General features: G+C 40.7%; 2 protein-coding genes across 4 annotated transcripts; one reads left to right on the top strand and one right to left on the bottom strand.

The window, feature by feature from the left end:
* Positions 1–345: 345 nt before the first annotated feature.
* LOC146718917 (uncharacterized) lies at positions 346–24,157 on the top strand. Of its 3 annotated transcripts, XM_085457566.1 has the most exons (10): positions 346–520; positions 3,592–3,978; positions 11,741–11,860; positions 16,336–16,392; positions 18,316–18,462; positions 18,577–18,744; positions 18,973–19,101; positions 19,461–19,806; positions 19,884–20,607; positions 21,979–24,157. In XM_085457566.1, exons 1-10 carry the CDS (start codon positions 475–477, stop codon positions 22,012–22,014), a joined length of 2,160 nt encoding a protein of 719 aa, XP_085313692.1. In that variant the 5' UTR covers positions 346–474; the 3' UTR covers positions 22,015–24,157. The 3 variants fall into 3 exon arrangements, with proteins under 3 accessions (XP_085313692.1, XP_085313701.1, XP_085313708.1); XM_085457575.1 differs by lacking the exon at positions 16,336–16,392; XM_085457582.1 differs by lacking the exon at positions 18,973–19,101.
* Positions 6,729–9,634, bottom strand: LOC146718918 (uncharacterized). The gene is made up of 2 exons (XM_085457595.1): positions 9,247–9,634; positions 6,729–8,835 (listed from the first exon to the last, which is right to left on the bottom strand). Exon 2 carries the CDS (start codon positions 8,829–8,831, stop codon positions 6,984–6,986), a length of 1,848 nt encoding a protein of 615 aa, XP_085313721.1. The 5' UTR covers positions 8,832–8,835; positions 9,247–9,634; the 3' UTR covers positions 6,729–6,983.
* Positions 24,158–25,149: the final 992 nt, after the last annotated feature.

Below are 25,149 nucleotides of genomic sequence, written 5' to 3'. Positions count from 1 at the left end.
AATACAACACCAGAATAATATATTTTGGAAAAAGGTGGTTACTACTGAATATTTTGAATATTTATTATTATTTTTACATAACCTAAATACTGAGTGGAGTTTGGAACTTCGTCTGCAGTCGGTGAATAAATGTATAATGAACTGAAAATCTTGTCTAAAGTTATCATTTATTTAATGTAATGTAAATTTGTATTTATATAGTCATATAGAATGCTCTCCATGACACCCTGAGTAAACTAAAATAAATACACTACCGAAAAATGTTGGTTTATCTGGGCTTTTATTTTTCGAAAGCAGTTGCCGGAAGTCGTCTTATTTTGATAAACTTGCCGGAGGTCCCGCTTTTGTGGAGACGCCGTCCCGTTAAGTGCCAGTTAACTGGAGCCTGGATACGGATCAGGGGCAAGAAGGAGGCGAAGAGAAGGCGGCACTGGTCAGAAAACAGTTACGAAATTCAACTCCAAGATTTGGAATATGTTGTCCTCCCATGAGTGCTGGATTGTTACTGTTTTTCTGGCAGGTAAGAAAGAGGAGCATTAAAAAATTCCAATGTGATTCCCGTGCGTGTACAGCGCTGCAACAGGCTGTTTAACTGAGATTGGAGTAACGGTAACGTAGTCTTTGTGGATAAGTAAGGTGCCCTGCCTACTTTGTGGTATAATGACTCTATGTAGTGGGGGAGAATAAAGCATTTAGATGCAAACATTTCCCCTCACGTTAATAGTCACATCAGTTAACCTTTAACTTGGGTTTTAATGCTTGTAGGTCCGCTGAGCTAGCTGAGCTGCAGTCGACTGTTTGTGGGCTTCAGTCATGTGTGAATGATCCGACCAGAAGCTTTAAAGGAGGCTGTGGATTAGGAGGTCTAACATCAGACACGTTTACTGGGTCTAAATGAGAGAGAGAGAGAAATCCCTACAATACTTAAAAAAACAAACAACAAGTAAAAATGTTTACAAATGACAAGTAAAACTAGAAAACTGCAGTTCATCATTTTTATTTATGTCCTGATCCATGCAAAGTGACTGTAATCAGGAGTGTGTGGAATATTCCATAAAACACCTACATTCTTTGTTACAGTTTATGTAACATGTTTATGAAATTTATAGTGCTATATAGACACACTGGAGCTGCCAGCTATAAGTACATGTTATGTGCTTTAAAGTTGTTTTTTAAAGTGCTATCTTTAATCAAACCGACATATATATTAATTATATTAATTAGGGGTACCAACATTATTGACTATGACTGAAGAACAGCTCTGAAAGACTAATGGCAAATCATTTAAGAAGCAGATTTACAGATTTTTAAGTGCCACATGTTTTCATCCGATTCTTTTCACATGAAGGCAACACGTTTGACCGACAGCAGGACAAAACATTTGCTAGCCACTCCCATCTCCTCAGTACTAATATCCAAAACACAGAGCCCCTCCTCTGACTTTTATTTTCTCATCTGGAACAAGAACGGCTCTGAAAACTTAATAAAGCCAGGATGACCCCACAGTCTGTGATCCCGGAAAGAGCTGACTTGTGGGTTTGTTTGTTTTTGGGCTCCAGTTCTTAGAAATCAGAGTGAGGTTCCCACCTGAGGAATTTATGTTTCAGCAGACTTTAGTTTGAGTCAATTCATTGCTTCATTTATTTAAAAACCTAAGACTTTTACCTGAAAATATGAGCTGATGATACTAATAATAAAAATAAATTAGAGGACAACTTCAAATATTCAGTGTACAGGTATTTAAAACAAAGAAAATAATCATTTTAAATCTGATAAACCAGAATATCTTTCGCATAATTGAATTAATGGTAAATACATGTAAATAATGTGTCATTTGATTTTTGGTTGATCAGCTAACCAAGTGGTCCCCAAGCATTTTGCAGCATGCTGAACTTCTGAATCCAAAAAAGTCCATATCAGTCAGCTGACTAATTGTTCCTGTTGTACTAAATAATGTAAAGTAATGAAAATAATGTAAATAAATTGTACTAAGCCATTGTTTAACATTAGAAATCTCAAAGTTCTCCAAAACCACAGTAGATAAATCAAATCAATATTTGGTGTGACCTCCCTTTGCCTATAAAACAGCATCAGTTCTACGTACACTTGCACACAGTTTTTGAAGGAACTTGGCTGGTAGGTTGCTCCAAACATTTTGGACTAACCACAGATCTTCTGTGGATGCAGATACACGAAGAGACATCCTTCTGTCTCTTCATGTAATCCCAGACACACTCAATGGTGTTGAGATCAGGGCTCTGAAGGGGCCATACCATCATTTCCAGCACTTCTTGTTCTTCTTGACGCTGAAGATAGTTCTTAATGACTTTGGCTGAATGTTTGAGGTCGTTGTCCTGCTGCAGAATACATTTGGGGCCAATGAACAAAAATGTATATTTCTGAAAGCATTCTTTGTTTACAGCATTTTTTCACACCTGCCTAAAACTTTGTGCAGTACTAATAGATTATTCTGTTGTATTCTCTTCCAAACTGAGCGATCTTTACACACAACAGCTTTCACAAGGGTGGTATGCTTTAATTGAGCTTCAAAAGATATATGTGGGTATGTTGGAACTCTGGTATAATATGAACATTTGTGTAGTGTTTCTGTTGCAGTTGTTACACTGCTAGTAAACACAACACCGTGCTTGCCCTTGCTGTAGCTTGTTGCATTTTGGATAAATTCACTCAGCTCTCTCCCTCAGGAGTGGGCGTGCTTCATTCTCAGTAACAGAATGAAAATAAAAGGGCCGGGTCTTGATTAAGCCAAGTCCCCTCCCTCTTCATTCCTACCTCTGCCCTTCTTCGCTGTTCCAGTCCTCCCACAGCTTGGCTTGACACATATACACAAATGCGCACATATGTTCTTGGGCGTGTGTGTGTGTTTTATTTCACATGACTACCTCTCCTGTGTAATGTTGTTAGTGGACTGTCGATCCCAGGCCCACCTTCATCATGTGACCCTGAGTAGCACAGCTTCAGATGCCCCACAGCAACATCAGGTCAGCTCAGAGTCAGATTTCACTGAGCTGAAGCAACTCAAACCAACACACACGCTGCTTCATTTCATTACAGCTAAAGGAGGAAAGAATTCTTGGTCTGCTGGTATATCTAGATGACGTCATTCACCATCCTCTGGTAGCATGTTTTTCAGATATTTTTAAACTCTGCAAACAGGAGCAGGTGTCTCTTCAGGGCTCTATTCAGTATCTGAATCATTGTGTTGCTGTCTGCAGTGGTGTTCCTAAAATAGTGAGGAGGAAAAACTATCTTTTAACAGAAGAATCCTCTAGCAGACCCAGGCTCAGGGTTCCATTTGCCATGGCTGACAGAGTAAATTGGACAAAATGTAACAACATTGTAGTAGCACACTGGTGGAGTGAAACGAGGTGAGTGGAGAAGAAGTGCTTAGTGGTCTCACGTGAATTTCCACATTACAGCCTAACTGTAAGCTTAACCACAACGGAAAGGTTTCAGTCTAATCTTAAAAGCAGAGGGAGTGTCTTCCTTCTGAATCCAGAGAGCTGTCAATGGATTGTTTTGAAGAACATCTCTCACACTTTACTAAGCCTTCATCATCTTCTCCCACAGGTGTCTTCCCTCCATCCAGCTCCGGCGTCCAAGTGTTTGTGAGAGACGAGAAGAAGTATGCTGTGCTGTTCCAGTCAGTGGTTCTCCCATGTCAGTACACCACCGTGTCCTACCAAACTGCCGTGGTGCAGTGGGTCTACAAGTCATACTGTCGTGACCGCACCAGGGATTCATTTAACTTTCCCGACAACTTGGGCGGAGGTCTGGGTGGAGGAGGGCTGACAAGCGGAACGGGAGGAATCAGCAGAGGGTACGAGAAGGGGATGACAGCCAGCTACCTCGACTGCTCTGACAACAGTCGGACCGTCCGAACTGTGGCTTCCATCTCTGGTTCCTCAGTCACATTGTCAGAGTACTACAAGAACAGAGACATCTCCATCATTAACAGTAAGCGTCTGTGGCACTACCTATGGTTGTGTTTTATTTTCTAAGATACAGTGGGGCAAAAAAGTATTTAGTCAGCCACCGATTGTGCAAGTTCCCCCACCTAAAATGATGACAGAGGTCAGTAATTTGCACCAGAGGAACACTTCAACTGTGAGAGACAGAATGTGAAAAACAAATCTATGAATCCACATGGTAGGATTTGTAAAGAATTTATTCGTAAATCAGGGTGGAAAATAAGTATTTGGTCAATAACAAAAACACAACTCAATACTTTGTAACATAACCTTTGTTGGCAATAACAGAGGTCAAACGTTTACTATAGGTCTTTACCAGGTTTGCACACACAGTAGCTGGTATTTTGGCCCATTCCTCCATGCAGATCTTCTCGAGAGCAGTGATGTTTTGGGGCTGTCGCCGAGGAACACGGACTTTCAACTCCCGCCACAGATTTTCTATGGGGTTGAGGTCTGGAGACTGGCTAGGCCACTCCAGGACTTTCAAATGCTTCTTACGGAGCCACTCCTTTGTTGCCCGGGCGGTGTGTTTTGGATCATTGTCATGTTGGAAGACCCAGCCTCGTTTCATCTTCAAAGTTCTCACTGATGGAAGGAGGTTTTGGCTCAAAATCTCACGATACATGGCCCCATTCATTCTGTCCTTAACACGGATCAGTCGTCCTGTCCCCTTGGCAGAAAAACAGCCCCATAGCATGATGTTTCCACCCCCATGCTTCACAGTAGGTATGGTGTTCTTGGGATGCAACTCAGTATTCTTCTTCCTCCAAACACGACGAGTTGAGTTTATACCAAAAAGTTCTACTTTGGTTTCATCTGACCACATGACATTCTCCCAATCCTCTGCTGTATCATCCATGTGCTCTCTGGCAAACTTCAGACGGGCCTGGACATGCACTGGCTTCAGCAGCGGAACACGTCTGGCACTGCGGGATTTGATTCCCTGCCGTTGAAGTGTGTTACTGATGGTGACCTTTGTTACTTTGGTCCCAGCTCTCTGCAGGTCATTCACCAGGTCCCCCCGTGTGGTTCTGGGATCTTTGCTCACCGTTCTCATGATCATTTTGACCCCACGGGATGAGATCTTGCGTGGAGCCCCAGATCGAGGGAGATTATCAGTGGTCTTGTATGTCTTCCATTTTCTGATGATTGCTCCCACAGTTGATTTTTTCACACCAAGCTGCTTGCCTATTGTAGATTCACTCTTCCCAGTCTGGTGCAGGTCTACAATACTTTTCCTGGTGTCCTTCGAAAGCTCTTTGGTCTTGGCCATGGCGGAGTTTGGAGTCTGACTGTTTGAGGCTGTGGACAGGTGTCTTTTATACAGATGATGAGTTCAAACAGGTGCCATTCATACAGGTAACGAGTGGGGGACAGAAAACCTTCTTACAGAAGACGTTACAGGTCTGTGAGAGCCAGAGATTTTCCTTGTTTGAGGTGACCAAATACTTATTTTCCACCCTGATTTACGAATAAATTCTTTACAAATCCTACCATGTGAATTCATGGATTTTTTTTTTCACATTCTGTCTCTCACAGTTGAAGTGTACCTCTGGTGCAAATTACTGACCTCTGTCATCATTTTAAGTGGGGGAACTTGCACAATCGGTGGCTGACTAAATACTTTTTTGCCCCACTGTACATTCAGGTCATACAGCAGCACTTTTTTGTGGCATAACAGGCTGAAATTGAGCTCACCAGCATTATAAAAGGAATTACAGCACGCTTGCTTGCAATTGGCAAGGGCTGCAAAGGTAAAATAATGTCAGAACGATATTTTCAGCATCACAGATTTCCCTCAGTGCATTGATTCAGTCTTATGTTCTTCTTTCTTGTTTTGCCAAGCCTGGCAAGGTTCATAAAACCCACAGCTTGGGCACAGGCTCACCTTTCTCCCAGATTCCTTAATACCTAAATATCCAAAAGGAACAAGTCAGATGCTGCAACATGTGGAGTCTATTAACCTGTTGCTAAAATCGGCATACTTTTTAACACTTTCAGTTGTTCTGAGTGTGAATACTTTTTCAAAACCATCTTTTCAGAGATCAGCAGAGATGTAAAATACATATATAAATATCTGAACGCCGTGTATACAGGATTGTGTGTAGTTGTGTGTGCCTGTATGTGTGTGTTCTTGTTGAATACAGAGAGGTAGTCTTGTGTGCCAGCCTCAGATTTATGAAGCTTCTTGAAGAACTGGCCTTCTCTTCACGAGCCAGGGCTACAGACAAAAGAAATGGTTTTCACGCTGTTCACTTATTCACTCTGACCTCTGACTCCTCCCTCTGATGTACCTCAATGTCCCGCTTTTAGTTTCACTCTCTTGATCACTGGACATCCCACCCTACCAACAGTCACTTCTCTCAGTGTAAGGCTCTTTGAGTTCTCTTCTTCTCTTCTTGCCTCTTTCTGTCCCCACCCCACCTCCTATAACGAAACAGGTCAGTGTTGTAAATGGACAAAAAAAGTGAAAAATTTCAACCTTGTTGCCTTTGGAGTAGGGTTGCAAAGGGGCGGAAAATTTCCGGTAAATTTCCGAAAAGTTTCCGGTAAATTTCCATGGTAAGTTAAGCTTGGGAATTTTGGAAATATTCCATATTGGAAACTGTCCATGGAAATAATGGGAATTATGGAAATTAATGGGAATTTAGGAGAACTAACTGGGAATATATTATTTCCAAGCATAAATATAAACAGAAATCATAAGAAAACCTCCATGCAAAATGTTTTCAACAGATATTTAAACAGATTTATTTGTAAGTACAGTAGAATAGAACACGTTTCAATAACTTGTTTCATGGATGAATAAAAACAGAAATGTTGAGTTCAATATTACCATCCCCTAACCCCGCTCATTCAAAAATGCCCCCTGTCCAAAAATCTCCACAAAGTCCCATTCAAAAGGTTAAATGAAAAATGCCACTTATCCTCCAAAACGTCCCATTAAACATTCAAATCTTCCTTCAAGCAATCCTCTTTTCTCATTTTTGCTCAGTCAATAGACTCTTCCTGGACCTCATCATCATCCAACAACATGTCCACTTCCTCAGCATCCAACTCTGAGTCTTCCTCTTCAGTGTCACTTTCCAGCTTTGTTGAGGATGGCTCTGTGTCAGGCTCAAAGAGCCGTAGGTTTGCCCGAATGCCGACCAGCTTTTCCACTCTCACATTTGTGAGCCTGTTGCGAACCTTTGTGTGGGTGTTCCCAAACAGTGACCAGTTGCGCTCGGAGGCGGCTGATGATGGTGGGATTTGGAGGAGGATGGAGGCTACAGGTGCAAGGGCCTCAGATTCACATAGTCCCTTCCACCAGGTGGCTGCAGATATGTGCTGGCATGACTGCCATATTCCATCCCCTTTCCAAAGGCCTTGCTTTGTTCGATACTTTGCCAAACTGCCTAGAACTTTGCCTTTATCGAGACCCAGGTGGTCAGACATGGCTGTAATGACCGCATAGGCACCGTTGATCTCTTCCCCGGAAAGTATGCCCTTGTCATATTTGGGGTCCAGCATGTATGCTGCTGCATGCACTGGCTTCATGCAGAACTCCCTCCGCTGTTCCAATGACTTGACCACAGCCGTTTCCTCTGCTTTCAGTAGTAGGGAAGTGGGCAGAATTGTCTGGATTTCTTCTTTGAGTTCTGCAAAAAGGCACTGGACATCTGACAAGATGGCACCATCCCCCTCTATCTTCGCTATTGCTGCTGCAATAGGTTTGAGGATTTTCTGACTGCTAGATACTCTTTCCCAGAACACATCATCCAAGATGACCTTCTTGATGTCACTGTCGATGCCTACAGACTGGGATATGGCCATCTCTTGCAGAGACTCCTTTCCCTCCAGAAGGCTGTCAAACATGATAACAACACCACCCCATCGCGTTATGCTGGGAAGCTTCAGTGTAGTACTCTTGTTCTTTTCCTTTTGCTTTGACAGAAATGTAGCGGAAGTTACTTGTTTGCCTTTAACATATTTCAGAACTTGCTTCACTCTCTTATTCAGAGTGTCCATTGTTTTTAGTGCCATTATGTCTTTTAGGAGAAGGTTTAGTGTATGGGCTGCACAGCCAATAGTAGTTATATGAGGGTAGGTCTCCTCCACATGTGCCCAGGCAACCTTCATGTTGGCTGCATTGTCAGTGACCAGTGCAAAAACCTTATCTGGTCCAAGGTCATTGATGATCACTTTTAGCTCATCTGCAATGTATTGGCCTGTGTGTCTGTTTTCCTTTGTGTCTACACTCTTGTAGAACACAGGCTGAGGAGTGGTGATTATGTAGTTAATAATTCCTTGTCCCCTGATATTGGACCATCCATCAGAGATGACTGAAATACAGTCAGCTTGGTCAATGGTCTGTTTCACCTTTGCTTGAACTCGACTGAACTCTTCATCCAGTAGATGAGTAGACAATGCATGTCTGGTTGGGGGAATGTATGCTGGTCGGAGAACATTCAAAAATCTCTTCCAGTACACATTGGATGTCAGCATCAGGGGTGAGCCAGTTGCATAGATTGCACGAGCGAAACACTCATCTGCGTTTTTCTGGCTAGTGTCATCCATAAAATCAAAGAATCCTCTGATGCCAGAGGGACCAGGAGCTGATGAGTGGGTATCTGACTCTGATACAGCTGAAACAGATTCATTTTCCCCTTGAGTGGAATTCCTGGCTGCTGCATGTGTTGGGCCTTGAGGAATTTTTTTGCACTTTGCAATGTGCTGCTGCATTTTTGTGGCATTCTTCACGTACGTCTTATCACAATACTTACACATATATACAGATTTCCCTTGTACATTAGCTGGTGTAAAATGTCTCCACACATCAGATAGCGCACGTGGCATTTTTCTGTAAAATAAAACAAGAGCTTGTAAAAATGCTAATGCAATGCAAGAGATCGTAATAATACAATTGCAATATGATAATAAACAGATATAAATAGTAAGGCTAGCTAAACAACTGGAATGATCTTCAAAACAAAACAACCAAATGAGGAAGCTAGCATCTTCTTTATGTTATACTAGCTATGGCTTATTTAGCATCTAACAGATGCTAGCATTTTATTTAGCATCTAACAGATGCTAGCATTTTATTTAGCATCTTATCAGATGCTAGCATTTTATTTAGCATCTTATCAGATGCTAGCATTTTATTTAGCATCTTATCAGATTGCTATCTACCAGATTAATACATTTTATGTGATATTCACAATTTAAACATTTAATGAATATATTTTCCCATAATATCATCAAAACTTACCTCACTTGTTAAGTCCACAGGCTCAAATGTGTGCCTTTAATACTCTTTGTCCTTCAGGCTCAAAAGTGTGGTCCATGTGTACATGTGATGGAGGCATGCACAGTGCCAGTAGGTGGTCTCAATAGCCATGCAGCAAGCTTGTGCTCTGTACATGTGATTAAGGAATGGCATGGATATTCAAGTGTATTTGAATTGCATTTGTTTGTTTTTGTCAATATTATGCTAAAATATACTTTCCTCAACTATATTTAAGTTCCCTAAGAAGAGCCAACCTTCAATTTTGAAAATTCCCACTTTATTCCCATAAATTCCCGTTAATTCCCGTTTATTCCCATAAATTCCCGTTAATTCCCGTTAATTCCCATGGAAAGATTCCATCTTTGAAAATTCCGGGAATTTTGCAACCCTACTTTGGAGACGCCCAGTCATCCATTCCCATGTAATCCTATTCAGGGTCCCAGGGAGGTTGGAGTCTGTGCCAGCATGGACTGGGTAGGGGGTGTTCTGCTAACTAAATGGCGTACATGGTACGCACACAGTCTAAAGGAAATTATAACATACTCTGAAGACAGCAAGAATTAAAAGAAAAGAAAAGGAGATGTAGTTTTAAATGAAAAAAAGTAGTATTAAGTAGTAAAAGTAGATTGTATTCCAGACTGGTGGCAGCTTGTCTCTCCTCCCCTTCCTCAGTTAGCAGGAAAAGGAAGTGAATTATACAACCCATTTCCTGTCTGTATTTATATGTCAACCTCCTCACAATAGAATCATTGGACCAACATTGTCTTTTATTTTGACTCCTGAGCCAAATGGAGCAAAGTCTGCAAGCTAGTCATGTTTATGCACATGGCTCTCCCTCTTTACATCATATCACCATCATATTACATCTTACACCAAACCCACCCTCTTATTTGGTGTTCTAGCTAAGCTCCGTGATTTTCCTCAACTGTGACAATGGACAATGACATGTTCCTTTTATCACTAGATTTCTATATGTAACATACAATCACTGTTTTTTTTATTAGGTACACCTTGCTGTGCTGGGTTGGACCCACTTTGCCTTAATTCTTTGTGGCATAGATTCAGCAGGTTTCTAGAAACATCTCCCATTCCACTGAATTGAGATCTGATGACTGTGGAGGCCATTGTCATGTTTAAGAAGCCACTTATTATATATTTGAGCTTGTTGACATCCTGGTACAGGTACATCATCCTGTGGGAAACAGCCATCAGAAGATGGGTACATTGTAGTCATAAATGGTCAGCAGCAATACTCATGTTGGCTGTGGGGTTTAAATAATGCTTGGGTGGTACTGAGGGGCCCAAAGTGTGCCAAGAAAACATCCCCATATCATTATACCATTACCACCAACCTGTACTGTAATATATCTATATATACAGTATTATAGATATCTGTATACCTATATTATTGCTAATATATATTTGTGATATATCTATAGTATGGCTAAAGCTTCTGGATGGATGCAAACTGCATTTCGTTGCCTTGCACCTGTGACATGTACAATGACAATAAAGTTGAATTCTATTCTATTCTATTCTACTGTTGATGCAATGCAGGATGCAGCCATGCAGCAGTGTTGTTTATGCCAAATTGTGATTGCTACCATCTGAATGTGGTAGAGAAATTGACAATAAGCAATCTTTTTCCAATCTTACCGTTCAACTGAATACGCTACGTCCAAATGAACAGAATCAACTTTTTGGGATTTCCTTACCTGGATGATTGAACATGCATCGAGACATTAAATCACCTTTCTTTCCCACTGAGTTGTCTTCATACCTAAATGCACTGAGCTGCTGCCGTGTTATTGGCTGATTTCTTAGTTTTGTAACAAGAAGTTTAACAGTTCTACAAAATAACGTGGCTAGTGAGTGTAGACGATTAGCTTGGACCTTTAAATCCTAACTGTATTTTGCTCTTTTAATGTGTCAGGGATTTTCAAATATGCTAAATGACATTTTTCTGAATCCTTTCACAGTCATGGAAACATAAAAACAAATAACTTCATACATTATCCTGAGCTCACAGACAATATACTGAAAAACCTAACTAGCCTACACATATCCCTGAACTACTTTGCTACGCAGACTGTGAGACCGGCCTTATTGCCCAACATCAGTGGCCACTTCACTAAGAGACCATTAAGTGGCTGAATGGAAACAAACCTGCTGCCAGGCTCTGAGATCTTATTGAAAGCTTTTCCACAATGGCAGTTAGCCTAATTAATGCTTGTGGTATTCAATGAGATGTTTTATCGGTGTAATGTGTGTAGTACTTTGTATCTGAGTCTTTGAACTTTGTAGAAATGCAAACAAACAGGGAAGATTTATTCAGGGTAATAATTCCAACCATGCATCATTCACGTGCTTTTGAAAGTCATGCTTTTTTAATTATCATTATTATTATTATTATTTTTGATTCCAGAGTGCCAAAAATTGTAAGACACTCGTTTTTCTTTCAACTCCCCCAATTCAGAGGCTGACCTGAGGATAGGAGAGGTCCAGTGGGGAGACAGTGGAGTATACATCTGCAAAGTGGTCATATCTGATGATCTGGAGGGACAGAACGAAGCGTCTGTGGAGCTTTTGGTTCTTGGTGAGTTGCTTGTAATTTACATGGAATTTTTAAATGAAAGATAAGAACTTGCAGTCAAAACTAAGAAGTGTCATAATTATTGATGTAACCTGCAAATATATGTAGCTTGTAAATCAACTGAAACACTGTGTTAAAAGTCATTGATTTCACAGAAATTTGTACAATGTTAGACTTAAACTAAGTCCTTCAGCGTCACTGTGTGTCTGCACACGTGTGTATTTTGAATGTATCAGTAAGGTGTTGTGTTACAGTAACAGTGTACTTGTCTTTGTTCACTTACATGTTACCAGAGAAACTGTTGAGAGGCTATGTAGCTCTTGGTGTCTTAAAACACTCAGGCTGAACTTTTGTTAGGCTGCCACTCAAAGACTTATGTGTATGCACAAAAGGACACAGTCTCTCTCACACACACTCACACATACACAGAGGTAATCAGCAGTAAGCTTTTACAGTTTCCTCTTGATAGAGTGAATTCCACTCCATAGTTGTGTTACAGGTTCCATAACTGTGAGTTTTCACCCTGATGTGATAGACCCTAAATCCACCATGGTGCTAAAATGCTATATTTTCTGGTTTTAGTGTAGCTAATATGGCATGTGAAGCGCTTCTTGTGTCTCCATAACAACAGTTGAGGCCACAGTGAATGGCTGAGGGGGATCTTTTGTCTTTTGAGCAAATGGGTTCACAGCAAAGAAGACAGGGAAGATTTAATGATGTGGAGGAGGGTCGGCAGAGCACAGTGATAGACAATAGATGAGGGTGATGCTAATGTGGGCCTTTGAGAGCTCAATCCTGCAGCCGAACAGTCTGGTTTTAAATTTACAGTCAGAATACTGATACAAAATTTTCATTAAAAAACAAAATGCACAGAGAGAAAATAATTCAACAATTTTCTGCTGCTTTTCTGGGTCAGCTAGACTTCCCTCTTTTGGTCAAGCTCTGCTAGTCCACGTTTCTCATGTGGTCTCTTTTGGGACTTTGATATTGGTTTCATTTTTCAGTTCCAGGTGTTATCACTGGGCAAGGACGTGTTAGCTAACATTAGCTAACATCTGAATTAAAATATTGTGTTGATATTTGTAGTTTTCCCCCTAAAGATAAATTTTGACCAGACAGGTTTCATTAGATAATACAGGCTTTTCTGACTAGTGTTGGCTTACCCGCTAACACAGATAAATTCTCTGATACCCGCAGCCGGCTTGCTCACTAACGTTGTTGCTGGCAATCCACTATCTAAAGCCATGCCAGTACTACTTTTGTCATTTTTTTCTAAAGAATTTGTGTTGTACTGGGAATCAACCACTTCACTGATTAGTGAACTCTATTTTAAAACTGCTATCAGCTTAAGAGCAGCAGAGAAGGAACGAGGTGAGACACTGGGTATAAAGTATAAGTGTCACATGGTTGGATTTTTACACAAAGTCCGGCCTCCATCCTTAAAAAAGAAATCAGTCCACTATAAAAGGCAACTGAGAGGGTTAGGAAAGGTAGATATACAGTCTATTTGGATATTTACAAAAATAACATCTAAGAAATTCACAGTGCACATTTACGATGGAGTATTAGGTCACATTAGAAAAAAAAAAAAGGAAAATCTACTTTGAGAAAAAAGTCGAGATGTGAAGATTACAGTTGTTGTTTCAAGACAAACTGCTGCGGTTGCTATACCCGCTGAGTTAGTGAAATCGTACTTCAGAATTGGTTTCAGTAAAAGGAAGGAAAGAATTTCTCTTTTACCTCATAAACACAGTGTGATGATCAGTATGAGGACATTGAAAAGATGATCAGTAATATATTTATTTTTCGTAATCTGGTCCTAATACTTATTGATACATATTTAATGGCCTAAAATGCAAAGATTTGAATTATTTTATTGTATCTAGTTTATACATATTAATGGAAAATTCTAGATACATGGTTAGTGTGATAGACTGATCTCTTGAAACTGTTCAGACAAGTTTGATTTAACCCTGACTATAAGCCTACAGGAAGGAAGGGCTCAATATTGTCTGGTTTTAGTGTGTGAAAACAGCCCCAACATATAGTCTCATTTTCCCCATACATTTAATCTCTGAAGGAGATGTATATATGGCTTTGTTAAACGGCACCTATCAGGATCGCATGTAGGGTCAAGTATGCAATCCCTGCATATCTGAAAGAAAACCTTGGTTTATCACCAGTCTTCGGGCAAATTCAGGATTTAGTAGAAGCTGGACAAGTGCTATGCTTCAACAGCATGAGAATCACAGAAGACAGCAGCAGATAAAAACAAAAATTGCAGCGGTCTGAAGTAAAGCGATATAAATGTCGACATCGTTTTTAAATGCAATAACCTTAATAGGTTTTTTCTGTTTTCAAATCCAGCAAAGAACATGTATAGCCTACTAGAAAGATATTAAATAAGGTATGTGCACTGTCAGCTAGAATCAGGCCAAAGTAGTCCAGCTTGCACCCTTTCCAAACTGTCTTTTTATACTTACCACTCCTTTCCTCTCTTTGCCAGAATGACACACTCAGCAGCAAAATACCAGTGCTTGTTTGTATCACACACTCATATGCTGGCTTTTTCACTTGCGCACCCAAACCAAACACATTCACACACATTTCTGCACCAGCTCGTGACACAGTTCCTCTCATGTAACATGTTGTATTCAGACATTTGTTTGACTTCTTCTTTAAAAATGTGTTAAGGAACATTTGAGAAATTTAAAAAACAACTAGTAAACTAGTATTTATTTTTTATCTTGATATGACTTTGAGTGACTGAATGTAGTGTAAAGCGCTTTGGGGTCCTTAGGGACTGACTAAAGCGCTATACAAATGCAGGCCATTTACCATTTACTTTAATCTGTCTAACCCTAAACTTAGGGTTAGACAGATTAAAATGATCTAAAATCGATTCAGTGCAATTCAATTTTATTTGTATAGCACCAAATCACAGCAATAGACATGTCAAGGTGCTTTACATTGTAAGATCCCTACAATAAATTGAAGAGAAACCCACCTCAAATGACCCCTTATGAGCAAGTACTTGGCGACAGTGGGAAGAAAAAAAACCCTTTTAACAGGAAGAAAACGCCAGTGGGACCAGGCTCAGGGTAGGCAGCCATCTGCTGTGACTGGTTGGAGGTGAGGGGAGGAAGACAAAAGGCACAAACTCTATATGTAATATTATCGACAACACATCAGCCTTAACATGCATCACCAAGCACACTGCCATTTTAGTGGAAAACATTAAATTAAATAAAGAGTAAAATTGTGCAGTTAGGCATCTAACGTATGTCTTTATTTCACCCCAATAAACAGTGCTAATAAAGCTGGCCTGGGATTAATGTAATTATTAAGTTCTTGGAAGAAAACGTTTGCTTAATAGGTAAATTGTTTCCAAAATGTTACAAACACAGCATAAGAAAAGTAACTGTATAAATAGGAATCAGTAAAAGAAGAGCCATCTGGAGTTCAGATTTTAGATGACATTTTTAGTGTTTTTTGCTGTAGCAGCGACCTCAACAGCCAATCTTCACCATTTGGTTGACCTGAATAGTTGGAGTAGTTTGGCATTTCAGGAAATACTTCAATATTTCAGGTGCATCTTTCAGCACTATGAATGAAGATATTTATAGTTCTTGAAGCTAAAAGCTACGTGATACACTTGACCTTTCTCTAGTAACTTTTGTCGGCTTCTATAAAAACAAAGTCTCATTGACTTGGCAGCTATAGTGATGAGACTCGTTCAAACTCCAGTCTGTTTTCGTTTTTTTTCAGCAGTCAGACAATCAATCTTCTAATCAGTTGATTTGAAATGTTTCTAGAGCAGGGACCATAAACTGTACGCCGAGGGCCACATACAGCCCACTTTGATCTTAAGTGTGTCAGATCAGTAAAACTTCCATTTCTGTCAGTGTAAAGATGTTTAACTACATATTTAATCCCTGAGATCTAAGAAAAAGACATGTCATTTTAATAGTAAATCTCAGCTTTTCACCGTAACAATAAATGCTGGTGATGTGTAACAAAGTTAAAGCTCTGGTAGCTCTTTTCTGTCATTTAATTGTTTATCTTTGCTACTTTGGTGTGATATGAAAAGCCGTGGGGAAAGTTTATATCACTAATAGAGGCTGTAAAACATTAAAAATACAGTTTAAAGTAAAAGATTTGGATCTTCCTTCCTATTTTCGAAAGTTGTCTTGTGGACTGGATTGTTGTCTCTGCCAGACCAATTCAGACCCCTAGGCCTTATGTTTGACACCCCTGTTCCAGTGAAAAACCACAATGTCCTCTCATGCATGCTGTTTATCTGTCTATTTTCATTCCTTCTTCGTATTTTGCTCTGTCTTTCTCTTAAATCACTTTTAATGCATGCATGCCGCTACTGCAATAACTTTCTTTGAATCAGTCATTTCAGTTTATATCAACTCCATTGCTTCTCCTCTCTCTTTCCCAATCTCCTCTCGTCCACTGTGCTCTCTCTCCAGGTTTCTCAGGTGTTCCTGAAGACCTCCTGCCAGACTTTGATTTGAAGATAATGCCAGGTAGGGGCTTAGTGCATTCCCCCCCTGCACCTGCTTTCTTTCATTCATACTAACACTGCTGACTGCTCAGACTATGAATATAGGAACTATGTAGATGAGTTTAAGAATAAAAAAAGATCACTTTTTACACCATGTTCAGTGGTTCCTGTGCTAATACTGCCTGTAACACTGTCTAACCCAGTGACTGTTTTCTACAGTCAATGGTCTAACCTGTTCTTCACCCACAACATCTAATAATGCAGCAAGTGCTGGTGATTCACCTTCTTTTAACTCAGAGACTCATCCACACCCATCAAGTAATGAGCTGGTCGTTGCTCCCACTAAGATGAGCTGCTCTGGAAAACAGCTATTATGGTCATTAAAGTTATTTGTGGTTGTGGTCAGCAAGTATTCCCACACCATTCGGATAATATCCAGTCAAAAACACAGTAATCTAAAGGAGAGGAGGGCTTTATGATGCATCGGATTCTTTTGTATAAATGTATAAATGTGCAGATTGTATGGAAGCAACTCCCAGCATGACTTGCTGTCCACGATGACTCCCACAGTGTGCGTGTGTGTATCTGTGCGTGTGTTAAGGAGTCATTACGGTTCCAAACGATATCACATAACAAGCAATTTGGTGGTAGCAGCCAAGCGTTCAGTAAACTGTCCTTTTCCTTCCTGTAGCAAAAACAGGTTTCCTGCACATGAGTGTGTGTTTTCTTCTGGTGTCCTTTAGTTTGTTTGTATGAGAGAAAACATCTTTAGTTTTATATTGTTAAAGACTTCCTTATCTGCGCTCGCCTTCCCTTTCCTTTGCCTTCCCCCCAGACAGATACATGTAGGTTATCTCTTGTACTCACTTTATCCTTCTCTCCAAAGCTGTGGTATTTAATAACAGTTTGTACAATCATTCCTTTTTCCTGTAACTCATATTCCAACTAAGATGTCATTTGTTCCCATTTTCCTATCCAAAAACAACCCGACAAGGTTAATAAGTGCAAGAAAATCTACGAAATCTACGAGGGGACATAAACTTGCAGCTTTCCAGCCTTTTGTTCCTTTGTGATGTCCCAGTGCGCTCCAGTTCACTTTTCCTTTTTCCTGCTTTGACAGGAAATACATCACATTAAAAAATGGTAGAATTAAATCAGGCTACACACAAAGTCATAGATGTCAGTGTTTTACCTTATAGAGAAATGCTGCTTTAGTGATTAAAATAAATCTGTTAGCATGACTCCTTGGCCTGCAGTTGTGATGAATAAAAGTGTTAAATAAAATAAAAGTTCTGAATCTTCTGGTAGCTCACTGGTCAGACTGTCCTGTAATTATAAAACAGAGTTCTGTTAATTCACAACAAATGTTTTTGTCTTACCGAACAAACCTCCCCTGCCATTTCTAGATACAAAGTAAGTAGATACTAAAAAAACAAAACCCTTTCTGTCATTTAATTGTTTTTCTGTTACTTAGTTACTTTGGTGAAGTATGAATGTAGCCAAAGCTGAGCTAAGAAAACAGTTGAAAGTCCAATATGTATGCTTTCTTTCACATTTACCAAAGCCATACACTGGGGCTGGATTGGAGCCTGTGCTGAGCCAATTTTAGTCCCTACCTTTTTTGACACCCCTGCTTTAGAGATTATATAAACACGGATGAAGAATAAAGGTTGCTGCTGATAATAACATTTTTAGCCTTCAGTTTCTCTCAGCGTTACATTTTACGGCCATTGTGTTTATGAGCAGGCTGCTTGAACTGTTTTACACTACTTTTTCATTTTTAAAGGTTTTTTGTGTTTTGTTTTTACTCATTATTTTTCACGTGGCATTCTCAGAATACAGTATGGCTCCAGAATGATCAAATGAACCTGATCCTGTATCAGTGTGCTGAGTAGGACATACGTATTTATTTATGTGCAGGATTTTGTGCTGTGTGTGCTTGCAGAGTGGGTGTTTGTGGTGGCAGTGGCACTTGGCAGTGTGTTATTCCTGCTCTTGATTGGAGTTTGTTGGTGTCAGTGTTGCCCTCACTCCTGCTGCTGCTACGTCAGCTGCTGGTGCTGCCCCGACACGTGCTGCTGCCCCAGACACTGTGAGTATGAACACACACTCAGAAATGCACAGGTTTGTGCTCGGAGAACTGACGCATGTCTGAACAAGATTATATTTTGCTTTTTTTTCCCTTCTTCTTCTTTTTTTCTTTAAGTGTATGAGGCAGGAAAAGGTATAAAGACAACCACCTCCTCACCTCAGACACCTCCCTACCCACCGTATTTCGTCTCTGGTGTCCCAACCATGGTCCCAATTGCTCCTCCCTCTCTGGTGGACAAGATATCTTCAGTCCCCGGCTCAGATGGGACCCTACTCACAGCAGGTGGGGACTTACTCGTGATTACCTGATTGCCATGTGTTAACTATATTTTTTGTCATTTGAGCTAGAAAAAAAAGGTTAAAAGAAATGTAGTCAGCCCGAATGTCCCTGTGATAAACTATTTGTTATTTGTTCAGTTTATGGTAAAGTAGAAAAACACCAGTATGGTCCTCAAACTAATAAAACACACATCCAAGTTCCCTTTCTGATGACTCGAGTGTGTATCTGCAGTGCCCGTGCACGCTGTAGGGGTTCCCTACCGCGTGCCTTCACCTCAGGATCAGGATTCTCTCAGGGTGCTGCAGTATGTAGAGAAGCAGCTGGCTCACTTCAACCCTGCCAGGTCCACCAGCCACCAGTGTAAGCCTCATAAACCTGCTCTGTGGCTTTACTGTACTACTAAAGTGTTCTGATGCTGTCTGCAGCTTTGGTAGTGTCTTTTGTTTTTGTTTTTGTCTTCTCTTGGCATGACTCCCTGCACTCAGCAAATCTGCCTTCTGAATTTCCTCTAGTCTGGATGTTATCTAGTTGCCGTTTTGCATGCCTACTTCCCTGAAAGTGTATTTTTTTTAATGACTCTCACTTCACACTTAAGGCAGCTTCTTTAAAACCTTGATGTTCTTCATCTGCAGGGTCTTGTTCTGGGAGAAGGGCGCTTTTAATTCATTTTTTGGCAGGTGTTACTTATTTGATTAATTCATTAATTTTGTTCTATCTAGCCTGTGCCCTGTCTGAACTGAGCTCCCTCCATGAGGGAGAAAGTGGCTTCCGCCAAACATATCGCAACATCCAGAAGAACGCTCTGCCAGCCATCCCCGATCACGACACTCAGCCTGAACCTCAGCGCTACCGTGAAAACCGCAGTCCGGAGCCACAGAGTTACAGCGATAATCCCCCATCTCCCCACCATTATCATGATGACCCTGACCCAGAGCCTCGCCACGTACGGGACGAGCCTCTTCCTCCGCGCCGATACAGCGATGACCCTCCATCTTCGTCTCAGTCGCGCAGGCCCGGACGGAATCAGCGGCAGCAAAACCACAACAATGAGGAAAACCACAACAGGTGGAGGACTGTCTGAATACACAGAATGCCTTATGCAGAGATACAGGCGTACACTTAACTCATGTCGTATTTTACAGGTGGAACCCTCGCTCTGAACATCTTCAAAGAAAAACATACCGAACTGCAGGGCGAACCGGCTCACTGGACGAGCTGGAGGAGTTTGCTGCTTGTTACAAGCAGAGAGGAGGCAGAGGGGCAGAGAGGAGGGACGAAGAACAGCGAGAGTATGAGATGGAGCATCTGGAGTACAGCCGATACCCTTCTCACCGAGTTGCCCCACCTCAGCATTATCACAGTAATGAAAATGAGGTTGAGGACATCAGCGACCGCGAAGAGCAACCCAGGCGGATCAAGAAAAACAGACATGACATCAGCCCACTACCTTCACCCAAAAAGAGGAGGGACACGTCAGATAGGGAGCGCACTGTCCCACCTCCTCCCACAGCAGGTCCACCTTCAACTTCTTCTCAAGAGAAGGACTATGATGCTACCTTCCTCAACAGCCTGCTGGAGCGTAAAGCTAAGTTACGAGGGGTTACCCAGGGGAGGACTGGGGCCCGGGGTGATGAAGATTCAGACACACCCTCGAAGAGCAGCCTGAAAAAGAGCAGCGGGGAATCCAGTCGGCACTGCAGTCGCTCACCTAGTAACAGGCCCGACGCAGATTTGCTGCCTCCTCACACGGAGACAGAGCGAGTAAGAACTGACAGGTCGTCACCAGGAAACACTCACTCCCCTCAGCCGCCCGTTCATTCCTTAGCGAGTCACAGAGAAGATCCCAGAAACAAGTCCAGGAAAGTGGTGAGTAACATCGTGAATTACTGGGATTGTATGCAAATTTAAGGATTTAAAGTATAGAGTATATATTCAATATATTTTCTTGGTACTGGTGTGTAATTAATGAATACAGACTAGAAAAATGATAACACTAGGCTAGCTTCAAATCACTAAACACCCAGTGCTGTATTTCCCCATTGTTTGAGGGTGTTTCCAATAACGTGCACTTGGCTAGGAGCCCATAAAACTGTTGAGGAACTCATGAGCTTAGAGATCCTGTACAATAGTTTGAGGACAAAGTGTCACGTTAACAAGGGCAGTCGAACACAGCAGCCACTTCATTCTATAAATAAAGAAATAATTGATCATTCTGGTTTTACGGATTAGGTTAAAGTTCTTTTCAGTTTCTAGAAAAAGTGGGCAGAGCTAAGCAGAGCTTCATTCTATAGCTATAGCTTTAGCTGCTTATCTTTGGTTAGCATCTTTAACATTTTCAGCTTGGTAAAAGTGAGGGTGTCTCATTCGGTTTGTTGTTACAAACGTTTTCGTGGTGGTTGTCCCCACGGTTTACTTTGGGAAACTTTGTGTCTTCGCTCACAATGAAGAACTCGCTAATAGCCACAACCCCATGCTAGCAAAGTTTGGCTGCTCATAGCATATGGCTGGGAGTATGCTACCAACTATTTGTTCACCCTGCTGTGCGCCTGTTGCATTTGCAGAAAGTCTTGAAATGAGACACACTGTCTGACTCCGGTCCCTGGCTGGTCGATTTCTGCACCTCAAATAAAGCCAACAGTATCTAAAATATGCAGAAATTGCTAATGTGGACTTGCAACTTTTTAGGCCTCAAAGTTTCCGTGCGACCTGAACTTGAAGAAAGCTCTAGTTGAATTATACACAAAAGCTAATGTATTTTATAATTGAAAATACCTCATATTAAAATGTCTTCTTCAGGGAACTGGCTGGGAAAGAGTTGAAAAAAGGTTTGTAGGCCTGTAGTAAGTGTTGTTGTTGTACCTTTGGCAGGTCAGGTTCAGATGCTACCAGAATGAAAACTAGGTAGAAGATTCTGTTCTATCTCCAACTCCACTATAACAATAATAACTGGTTGTCTCCTTACTCACAAACCTGGGTCAAAATGTTATATTGTGTCAAAGACGTCTTCTACAAAACACATCGATTAAGAAGAGTCAGTGTTTTGACCTCAAGTAAGGTCTTGAAACGAATCTTCAAGTGATCTCACAAAAGAGTTGAAGGCACTTTGTCCCAGGTTCCACTTCACCATAATAACCACGTTTGGCTAATGTCCACTCTCTCTTTACTGCCTCACACTGTTCAATAAGATATGCTATGTTGTTGCTTTGATCATTTACACTTTTTTTTTGTCCTCATCAGAGCACTCTCCTCAGCCGAGACTCCCTTATCGTCTGATGGACTTCAGTCTTCAGTACAGACTGAAAGCGTTGTGCAGCCTTGATGCACTACAGGAACTGCTTGTCAGCTGATAAAAGATGACAAACTTGGATTCATAAAGATAACGTCAAGGACAGCAGACTGTGGGAGAGCTGAATCAGTACTGATGAGTGAAGACAAGGACAGCAGAGGCACCCGAGATTGTTACTCAGCTGCTTGTGATGTCATGGTGAAGTCACTGGCTGTGTGTTATGTGGACTAAGACTGAGCTAATGCGTGCAGGGGGTATGACCTGGACCGTTCCTGCGAGCAGTGTGCTGTTGGTCTCCCCTTGTTCCTGTCAGAAAAGGCTCTGAAGCAGAGAGATTTACGTTACACTTTCAGCACAATGCATGCATTCATTTCCATCTGATGAGTTACGTGAATGAAAAAGAACTGCTGTAGCATGACAACGGTATGACAGCACGGTTGTTGTAAAGGACCGCTGTGTCATTCTGTAGTATATTCAGGGACTAAGGCACCTTAGTCAGAAAGCTTCTGCAGCAGTAATCAGTATTACCAAATGTTTACGCTTATTTATTTTATGGGACAGTGGACATTAATGAAACGACAGTGTTTATGTGTCAGAGCTCAACAGCTATTGTGGATCCATCATCTGAATACAACTAAAATGACCAAAGGAGGTAAAGCTTTTTCTACTTAAAATAAGGATGAAAATAGGAGAAATAAGACAGTGCTGACAATGTGCAGCAGCAATCTGAAACAACACAAACAATTAAAGACTGTCAACAAGTTGCCCCGTAGTAGATCGAATGCAGAAGTGATACTGACTAACAAATTCTTTAAACGCTTTAGCTTCCCTCTCATCAGAGCTGAGATAAACACACTGTTCAGCACCAAATCACTTAGAGGCACAGTTAGTGATTAGATGGTGGACATAGTGGAGGTTCTCAGAAGTTAGAGAGGAACAAAGCAGAGCTACACGAGAAGAATATCTGACATAAATTCCAAATGAATGGTAACTTGTGGTAACTTCGACTGATATAGTCACTTATACAAATGAGGTTTGTAATATAAGGTTTAATTCCACGTAGCAACATGTATCAGCTAGAAACGTCTGAATTGATTTAGTTTCGTATGTCTATTATTAAAAGTTTATAGCAACAGGATACCTCAGAATGGGCCTCTTGTAGATGGTTACAAATGTGAGCATTAAGCTGTCTGCATATAATCTGTAAATGACCTAATATGACAGAAATCTATGCATTTTAAACATTTTAAAATACCTGTTAAGTCTGGATAAAAAAACTGTATTAAAAAGACAATGATTTTTCATCACTGTGTGAACGAAACACCCTGAAAAGAAGTAGAAGCACCAGAAGAGGCCTAATAATCTGTTCCCAAACAGCAAAAGTATATTTTGACGGTGAGAAATAAGAAATGGTTTTGAAAATCAGTCATAACTGATAAAGCTGCACTGACGCAGCACTAAAGTGATGAAGGTGTGGACTAACCTATACTGACCTCTGACCCAAATATGACCCACATTTGCTGTAGCATTAGCAGCGGTGATGCAGTTAACCCCAGTGCAGTTTTGTAACATTATCACTAATGACGGGTATATATTTACATGATACATGCTAAAACATGATTCCCATCAAAATATTTTAATATACAACAGTACATGACAAACTGAAACTGTATGAAATTAGTGAAAAATTAGGGAATCGTTAATGACCCCCTCCCCTCGCAAAGAAAAACGACAACAACAACTTTTTTTTCCACTATATGAATCCCATTGGAAATTCCCCCCATATTAGTTTTAGAGATTTAATCATAGGTCAAGATTATTATGCGACAGTAACATTACTTTGTGGAGCTTTCCCTCCTCTAATAAAAACACGTTACAATTTATAACTAAAAGTTACATTTTGTATTGTCTGTAAACATTTAAAGGTATTGAACTGCAATTTGCCTTTGAACGATTTTTGTACTACACTTTTGTACGGAACTCTTTGTGCACGTGGTGTGTTTGTGTTTAAAATTTGTAAATGATCTTGTGTGTGTAAGCACTCAAGTGCGTACATAAGATGAAGTCTGTATTTCACCATAATTCAGCCATTGCTTATCAATGTTGAGTGAGCACTTAAACCAACTCAGTGTTATCAGCAGCCACACACTAAGCGTGCTTTATGGAACGGTCATATCAAATATTTTGTTCTAATATTACACTGTCCAGTAATTCATGGCTCCCATGTTGGTGACATCTGTGTAATTGTTTTTTTAATGGTTGGTGGAAAAATTCTCCCTTTGTTTTCTCTTGTGTTTGTTTTGGTACAGACAACTCTGTGTGCGGGAGTTAGCAGGAGCGAGAGAGATGACTCTTTATTTTTCTGTTAAGGAGACAATGTGTGATTGCGTATGACTCATATCTTTGTTCATTGTTTTAATCACAGACTTGTAGTCTTGACTACACAGCTGGCTCGACACTCACATATCGGGTCTTCCAGCTAAGCCGCAGATATTGTCCCTGTTTGTCGCCGACATACCACATTTGTTATAATTGCAGACAATAGGTTGCTAAAGTGCCTAGTTGCAGGGTGGCAAACATTAAGGCCAGCAGTGTTTGACTACGCAGCAAAATAAAGTCCGCAGAAATAAAACTCCAGGGTTTATTGAAAGTTCAGATTATTTGTTTTAAACTGCAGAGACATCAGTGGAATGAGGGTGTTTCTCTATCATGCTGCTTAGTATTTCTGTTGCGTCGGTATGCAGACCTTACTGCCTTTACTGTGTAATTGTAGTTTCTACTTACTTTTGTGGATAAATATTTTAAACCTTAACCAGAACGTTGAGATTATAAAATGTTGTCCATCTAAAAACATGTCTGTGTAAACAAACCAATAATAGCCATTTATTTGTTTCCATACTAATCAACACATCATCAAATCTATAATCCTGCATAAGAAATACTTTAATTGGAAGCTTTTTCTTTCTTTTTTTGGGTTTATTTTTGTTTGCGTGCCAAGCCGACGTCAGTGTGTTGCGATTTCTGTTATCTGGCCACACCTCCAAAGGGAAGGTTTAGCAGGTGAGGAGCAGCCAGTCAAAACAAAGGTGGCTTTTAAGGAGGGGCAGCCTTGGAGATCCAAG

This window comes from Copadichromis virginalis, linkage group LG1 (assembly GCF_057382275.1).
Source record: "Copadichromis virginalis isolate Kocher_CV1m ecotype Utaka linkage group LG1, C_Virginalis_male_GT1.1, whole genome shotgun sequence".
In the NCBI taxonomy this organism is placed as follows: domain Eukaryota; kingdom Metazoa; phylum Chordata; class Actinopteri; order Cichliformes; family Cichlidae; genus Copadichromis; species Copadichromis virginalis.
The sequence above is the reverse complement of the archived record's forward strand: the minus strand, read 5'-3'. Positions and strand labels throughout refer to the sequence as shown.

Coding starts and splice junctions, on each gene's coding strand:
- LOC146718918 (XM_085457595.1), bottom strand. CDS start 8,831: ATGCCACGTGCGCTATCTGATGTGTGGAGACATTTTACACCAGCTAAT.
- LOC146718917 (XM_085457566.1), top strand. CDS start 475: ATGTTGTCCTCCCATGAGTGCTGGATTGTTACTGTTTTTCTGGCAG. Junction 3,979..11,740: donor AGACATCTCCATCATTAACA/GTAAGCGTCTGT, acceptor CCCCCAATTCAG/AGGCTGACCTGAGGATAGGA. Junction 18,463..18,576: donor GTGCTGCTGCCCCAGACACT/GTGAGTATGAAC, acceptor TTTTTCTTTAAG/TGTATGAGGCAGGAAAAGGT.